This window comes from Triturus cristatus, chromosome 6 (assembly GCF_964204655.1).
Source record: "Triturus cristatus chromosome 6, aTriCri1.1, whole genome shotgun sequence".
Taxonomy (NCBI): Eukaryota; Metazoa; Chordata; class Amphibia; order Caudata; family Salamandridae; genus Triturus; species Triturus cristatus.
In genome coordinates this window covers 427,882,174-427,897,225 of record NC_140589.1, presented here as the reverse complement: position 1 = coordinate 427,897,225, position 15,052 = coordinate 427,882,174, and the positions used below count along the sequence as shown (strand labels likewise).

At 44.6% G+C, this 15,052-nt stretch overlaps 2 protein-coding genes across 2 annotated transcripts in view; one reads left to right on the top strand and one right to left on the bottom strand.

Annotated features, from left to right (window-relative positions):
* FBXO9 (F-box protein 9) overlaps positions 1-10,021 on the bottom strand; it is a 518,999-nt gene extending 508,978 nt beyond the window's left edge. The window contains exon 1 of the mRNA XM_085610843.1: positions 9,865-10,021. Coding sequence (XP_085466969.1) covers positions 9,865-9,867 — 3 coding nt within the window. The 5' untranslated portion in view covers positions 9,868-10,021. The remainder of the gene's footprint in view (positions 1-9,864) is intronic.
* A 946-nt stretch (positions 10,022-10,967) lies between these two features.
* CILK1 (ciliogenesis associated kinase 1) overlaps positions 10,968-15,052 on the top strand; it is a 422,614-nt gene continuing 418,529 nt past the window's right edge. The window contains exon 1 of the mRNA XM_085610842.1: positions 10,968-11,180. The gene's annotated coding sequence lies outside the window, so the exon portion shown is untranslated. The remainder of the gene's footprint in view (positions 11,181-15,052) is intronic.

The window sequence follows — 15,052 nt, the reverse complement described above, 5'->3', positions numbered from 1 at the left end:
CCCCAAAATTCGTGATAGCCTTGTTAAGTCGATTGATCTGTATTTTCTCGAGAATGAGGGGTCGGTGTTGTCCTCAGTGTCCCTGTGGGAAGCCTTCAAAGCAGTGCTCCGCGGGCATGCCCTATCCCAGATAGTGGAGGCTAAGAGGGTTAAGAATGAGGCAGTGGTGAAACTGGAGACTGAAGTATCGGGGCTGGAGGCAGCTTTGGAGACGGGTGTCACTCAGGACGGGCTTCACGCCCTCAGCTTGAAGCAGTTTGAACATAAGTCTCTTGTTACTGACGCTGCCAAGACCATGTATAGGGAGCAGCAGGGTAGGTTGTATGATGCCGGGGACAAGGCGGGTAAACTGATTGCTTGGTTGGACAAGAAGGAGAGAGTGAATCGTGTGGTCCCGGAGCTTCGGGTTTCGGATGGAGTGTGTGTGACTGACCCTGGTGAGATTGTGGAGTGTTTTGCTGAGCACCTCCGGGCGGTGTACTACCCGGTATCTGATAGAGATGAGGATGACTCTCGTCTCTTGCTGTGGGATATTGCCTTGCCCGGCTTATCCGTCGAGGATCGTGAGCAGATGGAGGCCTCCCTGTCTGTCGACGAGATCGCTACCGCGATTCGTTCCCTTCGCTCGGGCAAGGCTATGGGCCCCAACGGATTGCCGATTGAACTGTATAAACTACGCCCGGTAGAATTTCGCGCCCTTCCTCCGTCGTATGTTTCTGGAGTCGCTCGAGCGGGGTTCCCTTCCCGACGACCAGCGTCTGGCTACCATAGTTGTGATTCCCAAGGACGGTAAGCCACGAGACCGCTGTGCCTCATATAGGCCTATTTCCCTACTAAATGCCGAACCGAAAATCCTTGCCAAGGTCCTCGCTAATCGCTTGCTGAGAGTTATATGTGATCTGATACATCCGGATCAATGCGGCTTTATCCCGCATCGTAATACCGCTCTCAACTTGCGGCGTCTCCATGGCGTCCTCGCTAGGGCGGAGTCCTTCCCTGAACCGGCCATATTGGTTTCCTTAGACGCCACGATGGCCTTTGATACCATCGAGTGGCCATTCCTTTGGGCCGTATTGGCGAAGTTTGGCTTTGGGGAGGGATTTATTAGTTGGGTTAAGCTCCTCTATGCTGGACCAATGGCTCAGGTTGTTGTCAATGGGCGGGTTTCTCGGCCCTTCGCTCTCGGGAGGGGTACTAGGCAGGGGTGCCCGTTGTCCCCTCTGCTCTTTGCTCTCGCCTTGGAGCCGCTCGCTGCCTGGCTCCGCTGGGAGCCCTCGATCAGAGGGATCCGGTGGGCCCCGGGCTTCGAGGATCGGGTCTCGTTGTATGCGGATGACATTCTTTTGTACCTCACCTCGCCGCGGAAGTCGCTCAATGTGCTTTTTGATGTTCTTACTTCCTTCGGGAGAAATTCGGGTTTGATAATTAACTGGTCCAAATCTTGCGGTTATCCTATCTCCGGTGGCCTTCCTCTCTTGCCGCCTCGGCTTCCGATCCAAACATCTCAATCCGGCTTTAAATACTTGGGGGTGTACGTTTCGTTGGACCCGGCGGCCCGCTACGAGCAGAATCTCCTGTCTCCCCTCCGGCGTTTGAGGGTGGATACGGCTCGGTGGTGTAAGTTGCCCTTGTCTCCACTTGGTCGCGCAGCACTGTTTAAAATGATGTCCCTTCCCAGATTTCTTTACGCACTCCAGAACTCCTTCGATATCATTCCGGCGGCCTACTTTAGGGAAGTGGAGAGTTTGCAGAGGAGACTGGTTTGGGACGGTCGTGCGCGCATCGCTTTGGCAAAGCTGACTCTTCCCTGGTATGACGGGGGCATCGCGCTTCCTGACATTAGAAGGTACTATTGGGCCTCCCAGCTGGCTGCCATTAACCATGCTTCGTACGCTCCTGGTTCGAAACCGGCATATGAGATGGATAAATTCCTGCTTCCCGGCGGTAACTATAACAGAGCGCTTTACTCTCGATCTGTCGGAAGGACCCTCACGGGCCCTACTAGGATTGCGGTACGGGTGTGGAAGGCGGCGAATGTAGCTGTGGGCTGGAGTGAACGTTTAACGTGTGCTACTCCTTTATTAGCCTCAGAGCGCTTGGGAAGCCTCTGGACAACGAAAGGCTTTGAGCACTGGGATACGATCGGCATTAGCAGAGTGGGGGACCTATGGGTTAAAGGTGCGGTTAAATCCTTCGCGGCGCTTCAGAGCGAGTACGAGCTTAGTGAAAGGGAGTTCTTCCGCTATGCCCAGGTTCGGCACGCCCTGCTCTCGGTCTTTGGGGAGGGGACCACGGTCCCTGTTTCTTCGCCTCTCGAGGACCGTATACTCGACGGACACGTCCCCGACAGTACTATCTCCCTGATTTATAAAAAATTAATAAATAATCGGGCTGATCTCTTGGTGCGACTTCGGGAGGCGTGGACGGGTGATGGGGTTGAGTTGGACGACGAGGACTGGCAGTCTGCGCTGTCATCCCCTAAGGAGGTTGCCATCCCGGCCCGTCTCCGTCTGGTCCAGCTTAAGATTCTCCATCGTGTCTATGTGACGGGTCCCCGTTTGGTCTTGATGGGGTTTTCTGACGACGGGCTCTGTAAGCGTGGCTGCGGGCTCAGTGCCACCTTTCTCCACATCCTCTGGGAGTGCCGTGAGGTGGCGGAATATTGGCGCCAGGTGCATGATGTTATGAAACGAGTCACTGGGGTCGCTCTGTTGCCGGAGGTGCGCCGATGTGTTCTGAATGTGTGGGAGCCCAATGACTATAATGCGGCCCAGGCTCGGTGGGCGGCCCTTGGGAACATGATCGCGAAGAGAGATATTGCGCAGCTTTGGGGTTCCCAACGGCCTCCCACCGTGTCCGTATGGAAGGAGAACATGGACTGGTGCATGTTCAGGGAGAAGACGGTGTATGTGGCTCGTGGTAAACCGGGGGCGTGGGGTAGAATCTGGGGTCAGTGGAATGTGTATCGAGGGACTATCTGTTCTCCCCCCCTGGTGGATACGTCTGAGGTTGCCTTGTCCCCCTGATCCTTGAGGGTTCCTTGCTTAATTTGTTCATCTGTGTATAGATTTGGTTTTCCCGTGCCCCCCCCCCTCCCTCTCAGACTCCCCTCCTTTTTATTGACCACCCTAGGGTGGTCGGGTGTGGAGTTCCTCTACTGTGGTTAGACGCCCTTTCAATGTTTTTCGCCTTGCTTTTTGTTTTTCTTTACTTTTGTTGATATTTATGTAAAAAGGGTATATCCTGACGTCCCTTTTGTGCAGTCTGATCTTCTGTAATTTAGCGGAGCCCCTGTGGGCCAGTCAATGTTTTTTGACCTGCTCGATCATTTCTGAATACTAGCGGCCGGCCCAGGAGGTTGTAGGCCGGTGCTTGTATCCTTTTCTCTGCACAATAAAAACTTTTAAAAAAATCAAATAAAAAAAAAAGAATATGGTTACGTATATGCGATACATCAATTACATTTTCTTAATTTGGAAGGGCAGCAAACAGGAATTGGAATCACACATTCAAACCCCGAATACACACAATCCACGCATCCAATTTACTCATCAAATGAATCAACATTCAATTAATTTCTTAGATATTCCATTGCACATGACGGAGGAAGGACTTCAAACACGAGTATTTAAGAAAAATCGATGAAAACAATGTGCTGCATTTTACCAGGTTGTAAACCCTTCTCTCATAAGAAACATTTACCTTTATCACAGTTCATAAGGTTTAAAAGAATTGCTTCTCAATCTACACTCTGTAATGAAGCCATACTGGATTCTTATTCACAATACATGAGGAGAGACTATGCCCCGGAAATATCAAATGAGGCGAAAGAAAAAGTACACAACATGAACAGAGACTGTTTACTATCACAGTCACCCAAATCGCAACAAAAAAGCTAAGTATTCATAATGAAGTTCTCAACCAAAACGACAGCTATCAAACTAATCATATCTCACAGATGGGAAGTAATAGAACGAGAACCTGATTTCAGAGAAGTATTCACAATGAAACCCCTGTTCGCACATTCCTGATCTAAAAATGTAAGGGGACTTTCTCAAAGTAAAACAACATTCGAAAGGGAAGCACACATCAGCATGAAGAAATGTTTTAATTGCAGCCATTGCAGTAACATGATAGTAGGAAACACTTTCAAGCATCCCCAAACTGGTAAAATTACAAAATTAAAACATTCCTCAGACTGCAATTCCAGAGTTCGTCATCTATGCAATTAAGTCCCCTTGCGGCTTGATATACGTAGGAAGAACATCACGAAAAATCAAAACCAGAACAGTGCACAAAATTACAATTTGCATCAAAAACAGAAACTCATGTTAAGCTACACATTGGATTGACTTTGCACACCATACCACAACTACAGTTTACAATTTTAGAGAAACTCACCCTTAGATCAGATCAAGATATGCATAAATTGTTGGCTTGCAGAAAAACTTTCTGGATTAAGTTTTTACAAACATTGATACCGAAGGGGCTCAATGATAAAACAGAAATGTCATGTTTTTTGTAATGTCAAATGGTTAACAGATGGAAGCTTTTGTTTTAGAAGATGCATTGTGCATTTCAGCTTATTTTATTAACCTTGGGGCAAAATCTTCAGTATACATTTGAAACATAGGTGCAGAAACAAGCATTCAGACACCGTGGCCACCGTTTTTGTTTTCATTGTAGGGATACGCAGCTTTTATTTCTATTTTTCATACCTATTTTTGATAAATCCATTTGGATTTGCAACACAGATCCTGAACTCCTATAGTTAGGTGATGGAGGTCATGATACAAATGCTTAATTTTAGTGCACTCAACATGAGCCAGTAATAGACAACCGCTTGACATCAGGTTAACGATCTAGTTAATCGGACGCATGCAGTCTTTTTTCACTTTCGTGTATGCATACTAACGCCCATACTCACATTAGAAAGCTGTTACCACGCACAGAATGCACCGACTCATTCTAACACGAAGGACGCAAACTGAGAGCTGTGAAAGCATCATATAAATCAAAAAGTAAGTTGTGGTGACATAATTGAGGTGTAATTGAGCTAACATCAGATTTTGTTTTAGATACAAGACACATTTTAATTTGACTCATTTTTGTAGCAATTGGAATCTTTCATCTTCGTGGGAGTGAACATCGAGATTATCTCAGCACGTTCAAATTGGCTTCAAAAAAATCGTGAGTAGCAGTTTCAGAAAGTTCACTTACACATGGAGTATAATGTGCATATCTAAGCGGTAACACACTGAATTTGTTTTGTAGAGATCGAGTTGTTAATGTTTTTGCACTTTTTGAGACTACCAAAGAAATACAAATTTCCAGGTATGGGCAGGCGTGTCTCGCATGGGGACACTAGAAGGTCGGTTAACAGTCATTTTGCATTAGTTTTTTGGCACACTTATATTTAATTATGTTTTTACATTATGTGTTAATGAGATGACAATACAGAGCTCATTTTCGCTATCGCAGTACGGAGCAAGGATCAGAAGGGTGGCTCGCAATTATTTTGCACTGGCATTTGGATATACGTGAATGCGGTCACATTTTCACCCAACGAGTCATTGAGAATACGGCTTACTTTTATGTTGGTCGCACTGGGGCAAGACTCACAACACTCGCGGTTGCACAGGTGCACTCTGAATTCAGGTATACACTGAAGATTATTGTTTAATTTGTAAACGGATGGAACCCTACAAGAAATTATTTTCACAGGTTCCTGGTGGGTACAAATCTGATCATTCATTTGAAATGTTTTCCCTACAGTTGCCCTAACGAAGGGTTATGGCAACCCGAAATGCATTGGGACAAGAAGAAATTTTCACTTTAAAAAAAGGTTTTCATATATTGTGCAATGTGATGTAACATTGTTAAACGATTACCACACCGATACATGTGTGAATTGTACATGATCTAATCATTGTACATATTAAAGCAATTGCCAAATCAAAATTGTTAAATATAGATGAATCAGCAATCAATTGAAATGGTTTAACTTTTTTCCTTGGTTAAGCACATTTATAAATGTTTGAACCTCTTAGGTCTACCAGTAGTACGCCTTGTGTGCAGTGTACATTTTTTGTACCCATTTGAGACCAGAACCCACCCAAGATCCAGGCATGAGAGAGAAGGTGGGAAGAATGACCTCCCTGGAAGGATTGGCAACAGATGGGATTGTGGGCAAGAATGTAGGATCGGGACGCAGGATAACACGATACAGCAAAACACGCAACAAAGGAGGAGACCTCCAAAAAAAAAATACAACTACCCAATCCAACCGGCAGACACAATGGCCACAAAAAAACACAACCTTCATGTTCAAGTACTTCACGTACACAAACACCAAGGGCTTTAAAATGAGCCACCTGAAGGGCCTGCAACACGAAGGGAGATCTGTTGGGAGAGTCTGCGGCACAGAACCAAAAAAACAGTAAGTGGGATGGGTTGTGCCTCCTCTTGTACTGGGTGATGGGTGAAGGAGGTCGGCCACGTTAGGGAGGAATGGGAGGACTAGAGCACTAAATTGCTTGGAGGGTTCTTTTGGGGTGCTGAAACTCACTGCGTAAATCGTGTAGCGAGTAAGACTTACAAGGAGGTAATGTAATTTTAACAAAAAGTACTCTGTGCTGGTAAGAGCACTGAAAACAACTACTAATAATGTAATAGGATTGTCTGTATGTTTAGCAAAGAGCTTGTGTTGCACAAATGCTTGTTGTGCATAGTTTTGTAGACATGTGTGAGGGAGGTGTAGCAGGGCACTTCCTATGATCTCAATTATGGGGTGGATGTATCAAAGCTACATAATGCAGGTCAGCAATTGCTCATTCTTTCATTCTATTACAATACAGGAACATGACAGCTTTGTTCCATTTCAGATAAAGTTTCAGTCATAGTGTCACATATTAAGGCTTGCAATGGTCACACATAGACATGATAAAAACATGAAAATGTCACACATAAGCCAACTGAAAACTTTACAGCTATGTTACTTAGAATTGTAGTCACGCAGTCTGTCTCCGGTTAGTGCCCTTCCATTTCCAGTGCTTTGCAGCACTTTTAAGATCTTCTTAGACTTTCTCGCTGCTCAAATGGGTGTAATTTCTGATATTTATACGTTTTCCTCATCTTCAATGCTTGATGTTGCTCACAAGAAAGTGTTACCCATAGTCGATGAAATGTCACTCATAATTACTCTGAAGTTAAGAAAATGTCACACATAGCAATCTGAAACATTGACAGAGATGTACTGGAGGAATGATACTCTCTTATAGCACCCATTTGTGGGTGGGTGGGGCAGGACTAGAAGTTGAATGAAAAATAAGGGAGTCTCTCAAAGGGGCGTAACCGATGTAATTAAGGGAGTGGCTTAAAAATAAACAAGGTAAAAATCTGTGCTTAGCATAGTGTGCCTTCCCACGACTGGTATTTTGCTGCTTCTGTCATGGCATACAGATATATAATACAACAAGTAACATTACACCTACAAGTCAGTGCTATTGGCTTTGCCAATGGTTGTTAGTTATGTAAGCTAAATAAGCAACAACTATGACTTTGTTGTACATAATACTGAAAATGTTTCAGTTCTGAAATGATGAGACTGAAAGAATTACAGCGAGTCTCTTTAAAGTTACATCAAAGGCAGTGAAGGGTGGCACTGCTGTAGAGAAGATTCTTTTTTTCCCCACACAGAGGGCAAAAATGGAGAGCCAGATAGAGACCAGTCTCACACCTGCTTTTTAGGTCGAGCCTAGCAGCAGGGCGCATGCACTGCTCGCTCTGGGAGGCATGCTGTAGTAGACAATGCTGTGGAAGCCGTGAACACTCTCCGCCCATATTGGTCATTGGCTTGTGTCATTGTACTTCTTAAATGTTGGCTTCTGATTCGTAGAAAGGCTCGTTAGTCCGTCCTTGGTACCACCTTGTCTCCTTTAGTTACCGCCCATAAGGACTGGACCTTTTACTTAGCTTGTTACCCGGTCTGCCTCATAAATGAGTGAGGACTATTTTATTTAATGACCCTGGGGACAATGGCGGCTGTTTTTTTTTGTATCCACATGCTGAGCGCCGCACCCACTTTAGCGACACCACGCAGTTTTTTGTTTGCTAGCATTATTGCATTTTTTTTTTTTTACTTTAATACAGAGCGCTGCGCCCGCTTGAGGGACACCACACTCGGTTGCGTTCATTTTTTTTTTTTTTAACTTCAATACGGAGAGCATCGCCCACGTAAGTGGCACCGCGCTCGGTTGCATTTTCTTTTCTTTAATACACAGAGCGGTGTCCCTAAAGTGGGCGCTGCGCTCTTTTTTCCCCCCTTGGTCACGTGGTTTATTAGACAGCCAGTGGCGAGCTTCGGGTGCAGTGCATATGTAAATGTCCAACTGTACTTCAGAAAGATGGCGAGCTGGCAATTAATATTTTTTCCCAAGCGGCAGATCGACAGGCAGATTGATTCCCTCCATGTGGGACCAAACCAAGAGGAGGTGGTTGGAGAGCGTCCCTCTTCTCGAGCTCCCTTTTCAGATCCCTAATTGGAAGATGCTAAATAAAGACCAGGAGAGGGGAGAATTACGGGCGGACACAACTTAAAACAATAGGAGAGAAGGCTGCGCCTCCATGCATTCAGCTGACATTGTTATAGGAACTTAAACCCGTTTTATTAATTATGTTTGACATTTCATTAATTAGTTTCATTTATATCCCATCAGCCCCTACCAGACGATTGCCCCATACATCATCTTACCAGAACCCTGGCACGCTTGTAGAATATAAATTTAAAAAAAAAACATTTGCAATGCAACAGGTCTCGCTTTTACCCGAGTTTGAGCTATTGGCATTGTAAATGACAATGCCTTTTATTTATGCTTTGGTTTTTAAAACTTTAATAAAACGCATTGTCATTTACAATGTTAATAGCTCAAATTCGGGTAAAAGCGAGACCTATTGCATTGCAAATGCTTGTTAGAACTGCCGGTAGGACCCGGCCCACTTAAATAGTATTCCCTGTTTTGTTTCCTATCCTTCGATTGGGACATTCCTCATGGTTGAGGACGAGGGGCGTAGAGGTAACGAGTTGCTCTCTCCTTCATCAGTCCTGTGGGATGCTCGTTCCTCTGTCGCTACTCTTGCTGGTACCGTAGGTGTATATCACCATGGCGGTTTATAACCAGAGCACTGACAAAATCAATAGGTGTGGCTTAAAAGCGTGAAAATGGATCTGCCGATGCTATTGTTAAAAAAACGCTAACGAACAGAATGTGTTCTAAAAAGCTGTATAGGAACACCAGTGACTTAATCTTATGCTCGTCTCACACGAAGAGTTCAGAAAAATGGATTATAACTTGTATCTACTACGAAATATTATTTTAAATAAAACACTGAAAATATGCCAATATTCGGAGTAGTTTAGCATAGTTGCGTCTCACCCTCATCCCCAAGGATTTTATTTGGGCTCCGCCCCTGACGATAAACTGTAAACATACTCTGGGTAGTGACTCATCTCCTCTGCTGGCGGGCAAGATACCACACATTTTCTCCCGTAAACCGCCTACAATGGGGATTAGTACTAGTATTTCAAAATCAATAGGGCACACGCACACAAAGCTGACCATGAACTAGAGGGCATTTTGGTTGACAGTGGTTGAGTGAGCAGGTCCCGAACCTTTGGAAGTGAACACCTGGGAGCCGCATGTGTCACTGCGTGGTTAATCGCTACGGGGCGTGAGTGGCGATACATAGCTAACTCGGCTCGCACCAGTAACATCAGTGGTGTTTCTAAATCCCGCTGATCCCTACTAAATAAAAGTATCTTATAGGATATCGCTCCCTTTCATTACGCTGGGAAGGTGCAGTTACCATGCTTCGGAGGTAGCCGAGCTTCTCCTTCCCCCCTTCGTCCTGCGTCTCCAGCTGGGGAGATCAGAAGCAGAGATCTCGGTCAGAGAATCGGACGACACTGCGGAAGTAAGCACGGGCCCTTCTTGCAGCAGCCATGACTGTCCCTCTGACCGATGGCCCGCGGAGGAGGAGTGTACTTCTCTACATGCACCGAATAACAGTGACGGACGCAGGCAGTGACACTAAAAAGGGACTAAGATAGCTCTCGCCAGTGTAGTGTAAACCTGTCTGCCATGATGTGACGAAAGGGGCTTGTAGATATGCCCCTAAATTGATGGGTTGATCCTCAATAAGTTAAACTGCGACTATTTACTTTTGAGAAAATGAGTTGTTTAGTTGATGCGGCGCTCTTCAAAAGCACCAAAATCCAGATTCCAAAATTGCTACAGTTTATGCAAAAAAAGAGACTAGGTTTAGTGGCCTATATGATTCATGATATGAAATACGATAATGAATACTTCTAAATACTTCGGAAAATTCCGCTTACCAAATGTGACACTGTCACGCCTGTTTTACAAACATTCCTTTGCCCGTGAAGTTTCACATTTAAACATCATCGGTACGGGCTAGGAATTCACATCATGCAAAGTGGTAATGTTTACAAAAATATCCAGGGCTTGCTGTCTGAGGTTGTCGCACGTGACGGGGCGGTTCTCGCTTGTCCGCCTCAGTAACTGAGGACATGACCGAAACATTGGCCTGGTTGCATCAATAGCAAACACCGCCGCCATGTTGCTTCAACTATGTCCGCAGTTGACTCAAGTAGAAGATGTGATGAATGTATACTTTGGTTTGTTTTGCGCAAGAGATATATATATATATGCTTGCCTTTTGATAAACTCATTCGTTAATTTATACTACAGGCAGTAGGAGCGACTCTTCATGTTTCAGAACAATTTAAGTAAAACCCACAGAAGGATAGAAATTAAAATAATACTTTGCTTCAAAAACAAAAACGAGTCAGTGTGAAAGACAAAGGACCGGTTACAGCGCACCGGAGAACTGTTGTGCCAAGAAGGCGCCCGTGGCCAGATGATGCAGTGGAGTCCTTTGTTTATTTCAATTACCGGTCTGTTGCTTCTTCTGCAGATGCTGCAAAGGATTCGAGTTGTCTTTCTGACATGTAGGCCCCGGCTCTTGGTACACTGATGCCCGCCTATGGCCCTGTCCCTGCGCTTCTCTTTGCCCCCGCCTGGAGGAGGACTAGGACTGGATGTCGAGAGGTCATTATCGGTAGCTTAACAGCCATAACGGGTTCGTCTGTGCACACCTTGGTAAGTGTCTTTCCAGTCAGCGGCTGTCTGGGTGGGGAAATTGGAGTGTTGGGGGTTCCTACTATGCACTAGGCAAAGTTATACTGTCTCAAGAGCACACTAAAATCCGACTTATCCAACTATTCTGCCCAGAAAGCTAGAGTTTAGGAAATGACCTCATAGAACCCATTGGTGTAGACGATTTTGTCTTTATCAGCAAGCTTAAGGAAGTTGTCAAGGGTTGCTTAAAATCTATTACTCCTGCGAAGGTGGTTAAGGTTGCGCGTACATCTTTGATTTTTCTAGGTGAACGAAGGTGGTTTAAACGCAGTGTTGTGCAGTTGGGTCTGAGCAGGCTGAGATTTTAAGTGTGGGTGGTAACGATTCTGGTAAGCATTTTCTTTGGTCTAACATTTGTTCCTGCTGACAGCAGTCCCATAGGCCCTTCGTTTGGTTAGTCCCACACCTGCCTAGTGCCAGGATATCTTCCTGGGGGATAGTGTACTCTACAAATCAACATAACGTTATGTAAATCTTCTGTTTGCTAGTAGGAGCGCTATGTCTAGGTGAGCTCTGTTTATGTGCTTTTGAAAGAGTGCTGGTGATGTGAATCAGTACTGTGTCCAAACCGATAGTCTTGAGGTTTCTCGTTGTAAGAGGGTGTACAAATTAACCTGATAAGTTTACTTTTTTGTTATCTATTAATAAGATTCAGTCTTTGTTTTGTTTTGGGGATGGATATTTTATATGGTGGATTTGAATAGGTATTTCTTGTGCTCTTGCATTCTTCCATCCTCCTCCCAGTCATATCTTTTGAGATGATTCCACCTACCACAGTAGAGTGGGCCAGGATATAATTCCAAACCCACCCAGGGTCCTAATGGCTAGCTTCCCCTGAGGAAGCAATCTCAATATTAAGGTATAATAATTAAATAACCCCTACCACTGGTTGTATGGACCTTTGCTCGTCGGGAAGAAGTATGGAGCAATCATCTACATAGCAATACATCATTGAGACTTTCAGTTAAGTGAATAAAGAGAATTAACGTGAGGTAAAGGGTTTTATTTTCAAAAGTTTTAGTTTTTCATCTTTTTAGTCATTTAGTAAAATATCATCATTCTCAATATTGAAAGTTAATATCCCTCAATCCATATTTGATTATAAAATAGAACAATATATTAGTTAGAATCCAAATAAGGCAGCCTTTCATGAAGAAAAGGCATCAGAAACTCAAAGGCGAGTCTCCAGTCAGAGAAGGAATCTTAGAATCTGCAGTCTACCTGCTACAGGGACGTGGAATTCCTATAGTCCGACGCCCAGGACATATTGTTTTGGGTCAAGAGCAACAAGTTTTCATGTGTATTTTGTCCTTGAGACAAGTAGGCCCAAACCCCTGCAGCACAAATTCTTTGGCTGCCAGTTTGCAGTACCACATTATGGATCAGGGAAGGGCACTGTCTGCAGCTTAGGTAATATTTTTGTCCATATGTTAATGCTGTTCAAACTTGTATTTATGGTTCATTAATTGAAAGCCTTTTTTAGGTCTCGCTGAGTCAGCGTGCATGCGCTGCTCGGAGAGACTTTAGTAGGTGAGTTTGAAAACTCACCTACCGCCTCCGCCGGGTCTTCGGGGACGCAGCTTCCCAGCAATTAATAAAAGCGGCTTGTTTTCTTTTCTCATTATTCTTTCCAGTGTTTTTGAGTCTTCTCCTCTACCATTTCCTCCCTTCTTTTTTCTGAAGTCCTTCTGTGGCTCCTCTTAATCTCGTCCATCTTTCCTTTCTTTCCCTTGCCTTCGATCCCTTCATGCCCCCTCTCCTCTTCCCGCCACTTTGCCTCCCCCTTCTCTCCTCCTTTCTCGCCTCCTTTTACACCCCTGCCGTTCAGCTTGCTTGCTTCCCTTCCCATGCACGTTTTCCTTCTTTTCCCATGACTCATTGCAGTGTTTCATTCGTACTTTTCTGCATCAATTCCTCCGTTCACTCTCTTTGCTATATTTCTTTGCTCCACTGTCCCAACCTCCCTTCTAACACCCTGTGGCCCTGTGTATTTTGTCGCTGGCATTCTTTAGTGAAATGTAGCGCACATTGCCCCCATATATATTTCATCTTGTGTGTATGTCGTTCTTGTTTTTCCTCTGCAGCCTCTTCCCCTCTAAGTTTCTATATTATACTGAGGCACATCTCTTTACCAGGCACATGCACTTTTGTCACTTAGGGAGTATGCAGTACCGAGCAGGGCGTTTGCAATGCGTATGTTTGCTTGTTTGTTGCTGGGATATAACTGTGTGTTAAAGAGTCAGAAACACGGGTGAGTGCACATGAGATTTGTGTGTCAGTGTTGCTGGTGAATGTAGGAGTGGCCATTAAAAGTAGAGACAGAGGAGCATCGGTGTGTGAGGGCTTACGTGCAATGTGTGTCTGTATAGATTGCTTCTAAGTGTACAATGTATACAAGCCTTTGTATGACTGTCTACATCTGTAAAATGTGTATTTCTTTGTATTCTATATGTGTGCTTGCATAGAGGAGCATGTTTTTTTGTGTGTACCCCACTGCACGTTACTTGTGAGCTTGTGCATGAGTCATTGTGTATGTAAACGCTCATGCGTGTTTGCTTGTGCAATAAATGTGTACAATGTGTGTGTCACATTTTATGGCGTGTGTGTGCTGTGCGAATGTTGTGCTTGTGCCTTTGTGTTTGTGTAGATTGTGTACGCCTTTGTACTTGGTATATAGTTCCGTAGTAGTCCTACTATTTGTAACATATGACTGTGACTTTGAGCTGTGCATTTGTGCATGTATACAAAAGCTTCTCTAACGCCTTTGCATGGTGTGAATTATTATTTTTTATATAGGAGTGACTAAGTATGCGTGTGTAATATGTGTATGCACTGCGTGTTTGTATTCCGTGCTTGACTACGAACTCTGTTGTTTTGTGTGCCCTTCAGCGTATGTATGTCTTTTTTGTGAGTACATGTCTGTGTGCATTTTTGTAATGTATGTGCCTTTGTGTGGAGTATGCAAAAACAACAGTTGATGGACAGAATGCAGAACAATGTCATACATTCACCCCAGTACAGAGATCTGGGCTTAAATCAATCGTTTTTTTGCTCACCATGCCATTCCAGTTTGAACCCAGCCATATGTAAATCAGTCTTGACCCTGTGCCTCATGGGAACAGTCCAACCCGAACTGCCAAGCCAGGTCCTCCCTGGACTGGAACAAGCATCCTAGGACCGGTTTCGGGGTTTCACCCCTCTTCAGCCAGGATAGCTTGATTCCAGTGGCATGGAAAGCACAGGACTCACGTCTGAGCAAACCCGTCCCACTCGGGGTGACAAATGCAAAAACAACAGTTGATGGACAGAATGCAGAACAATGTCATACATTCACCCCAGTACAGAGATCTGGGCCTAAATCAATCGTTTTTTTGCTCACCATGCCATTCAATTGTGTGTCTTTTGCTTTGTGTGAAGTATGACTGCTCCCTGTTTTTCGTATGCGTATGATATAATATGTGTGCTTTCTATGTAGTTTTTCGTAAGTGCGGGGCATTGTGTTTGCTGCTGTGCATGTGTTTGCATTTGTTCAGAAAGATGACCTACGCATTTAGTATATAAAAGTATGCAGATGCATTTGCATAAAATATTCCCGATTGTGTGCGTTTGCAAAATGTGTGAGATGAACAAGACATTGGGAAATAAAAACATCAAGGAATTGTATTCCCAGTGATTGGTTGGAATAAGCCATTTTATTTTCCGTACGAATAAATAGATGTGCGTGGTAGGTGCGGTTTATGTTTGCTGCATGGCTACGTGACACGCATGCACGCCAAGACTCTGCATGTAGAAACAACATGGCGCTCTTGTTTCCACAGAAATGTGGACACTTT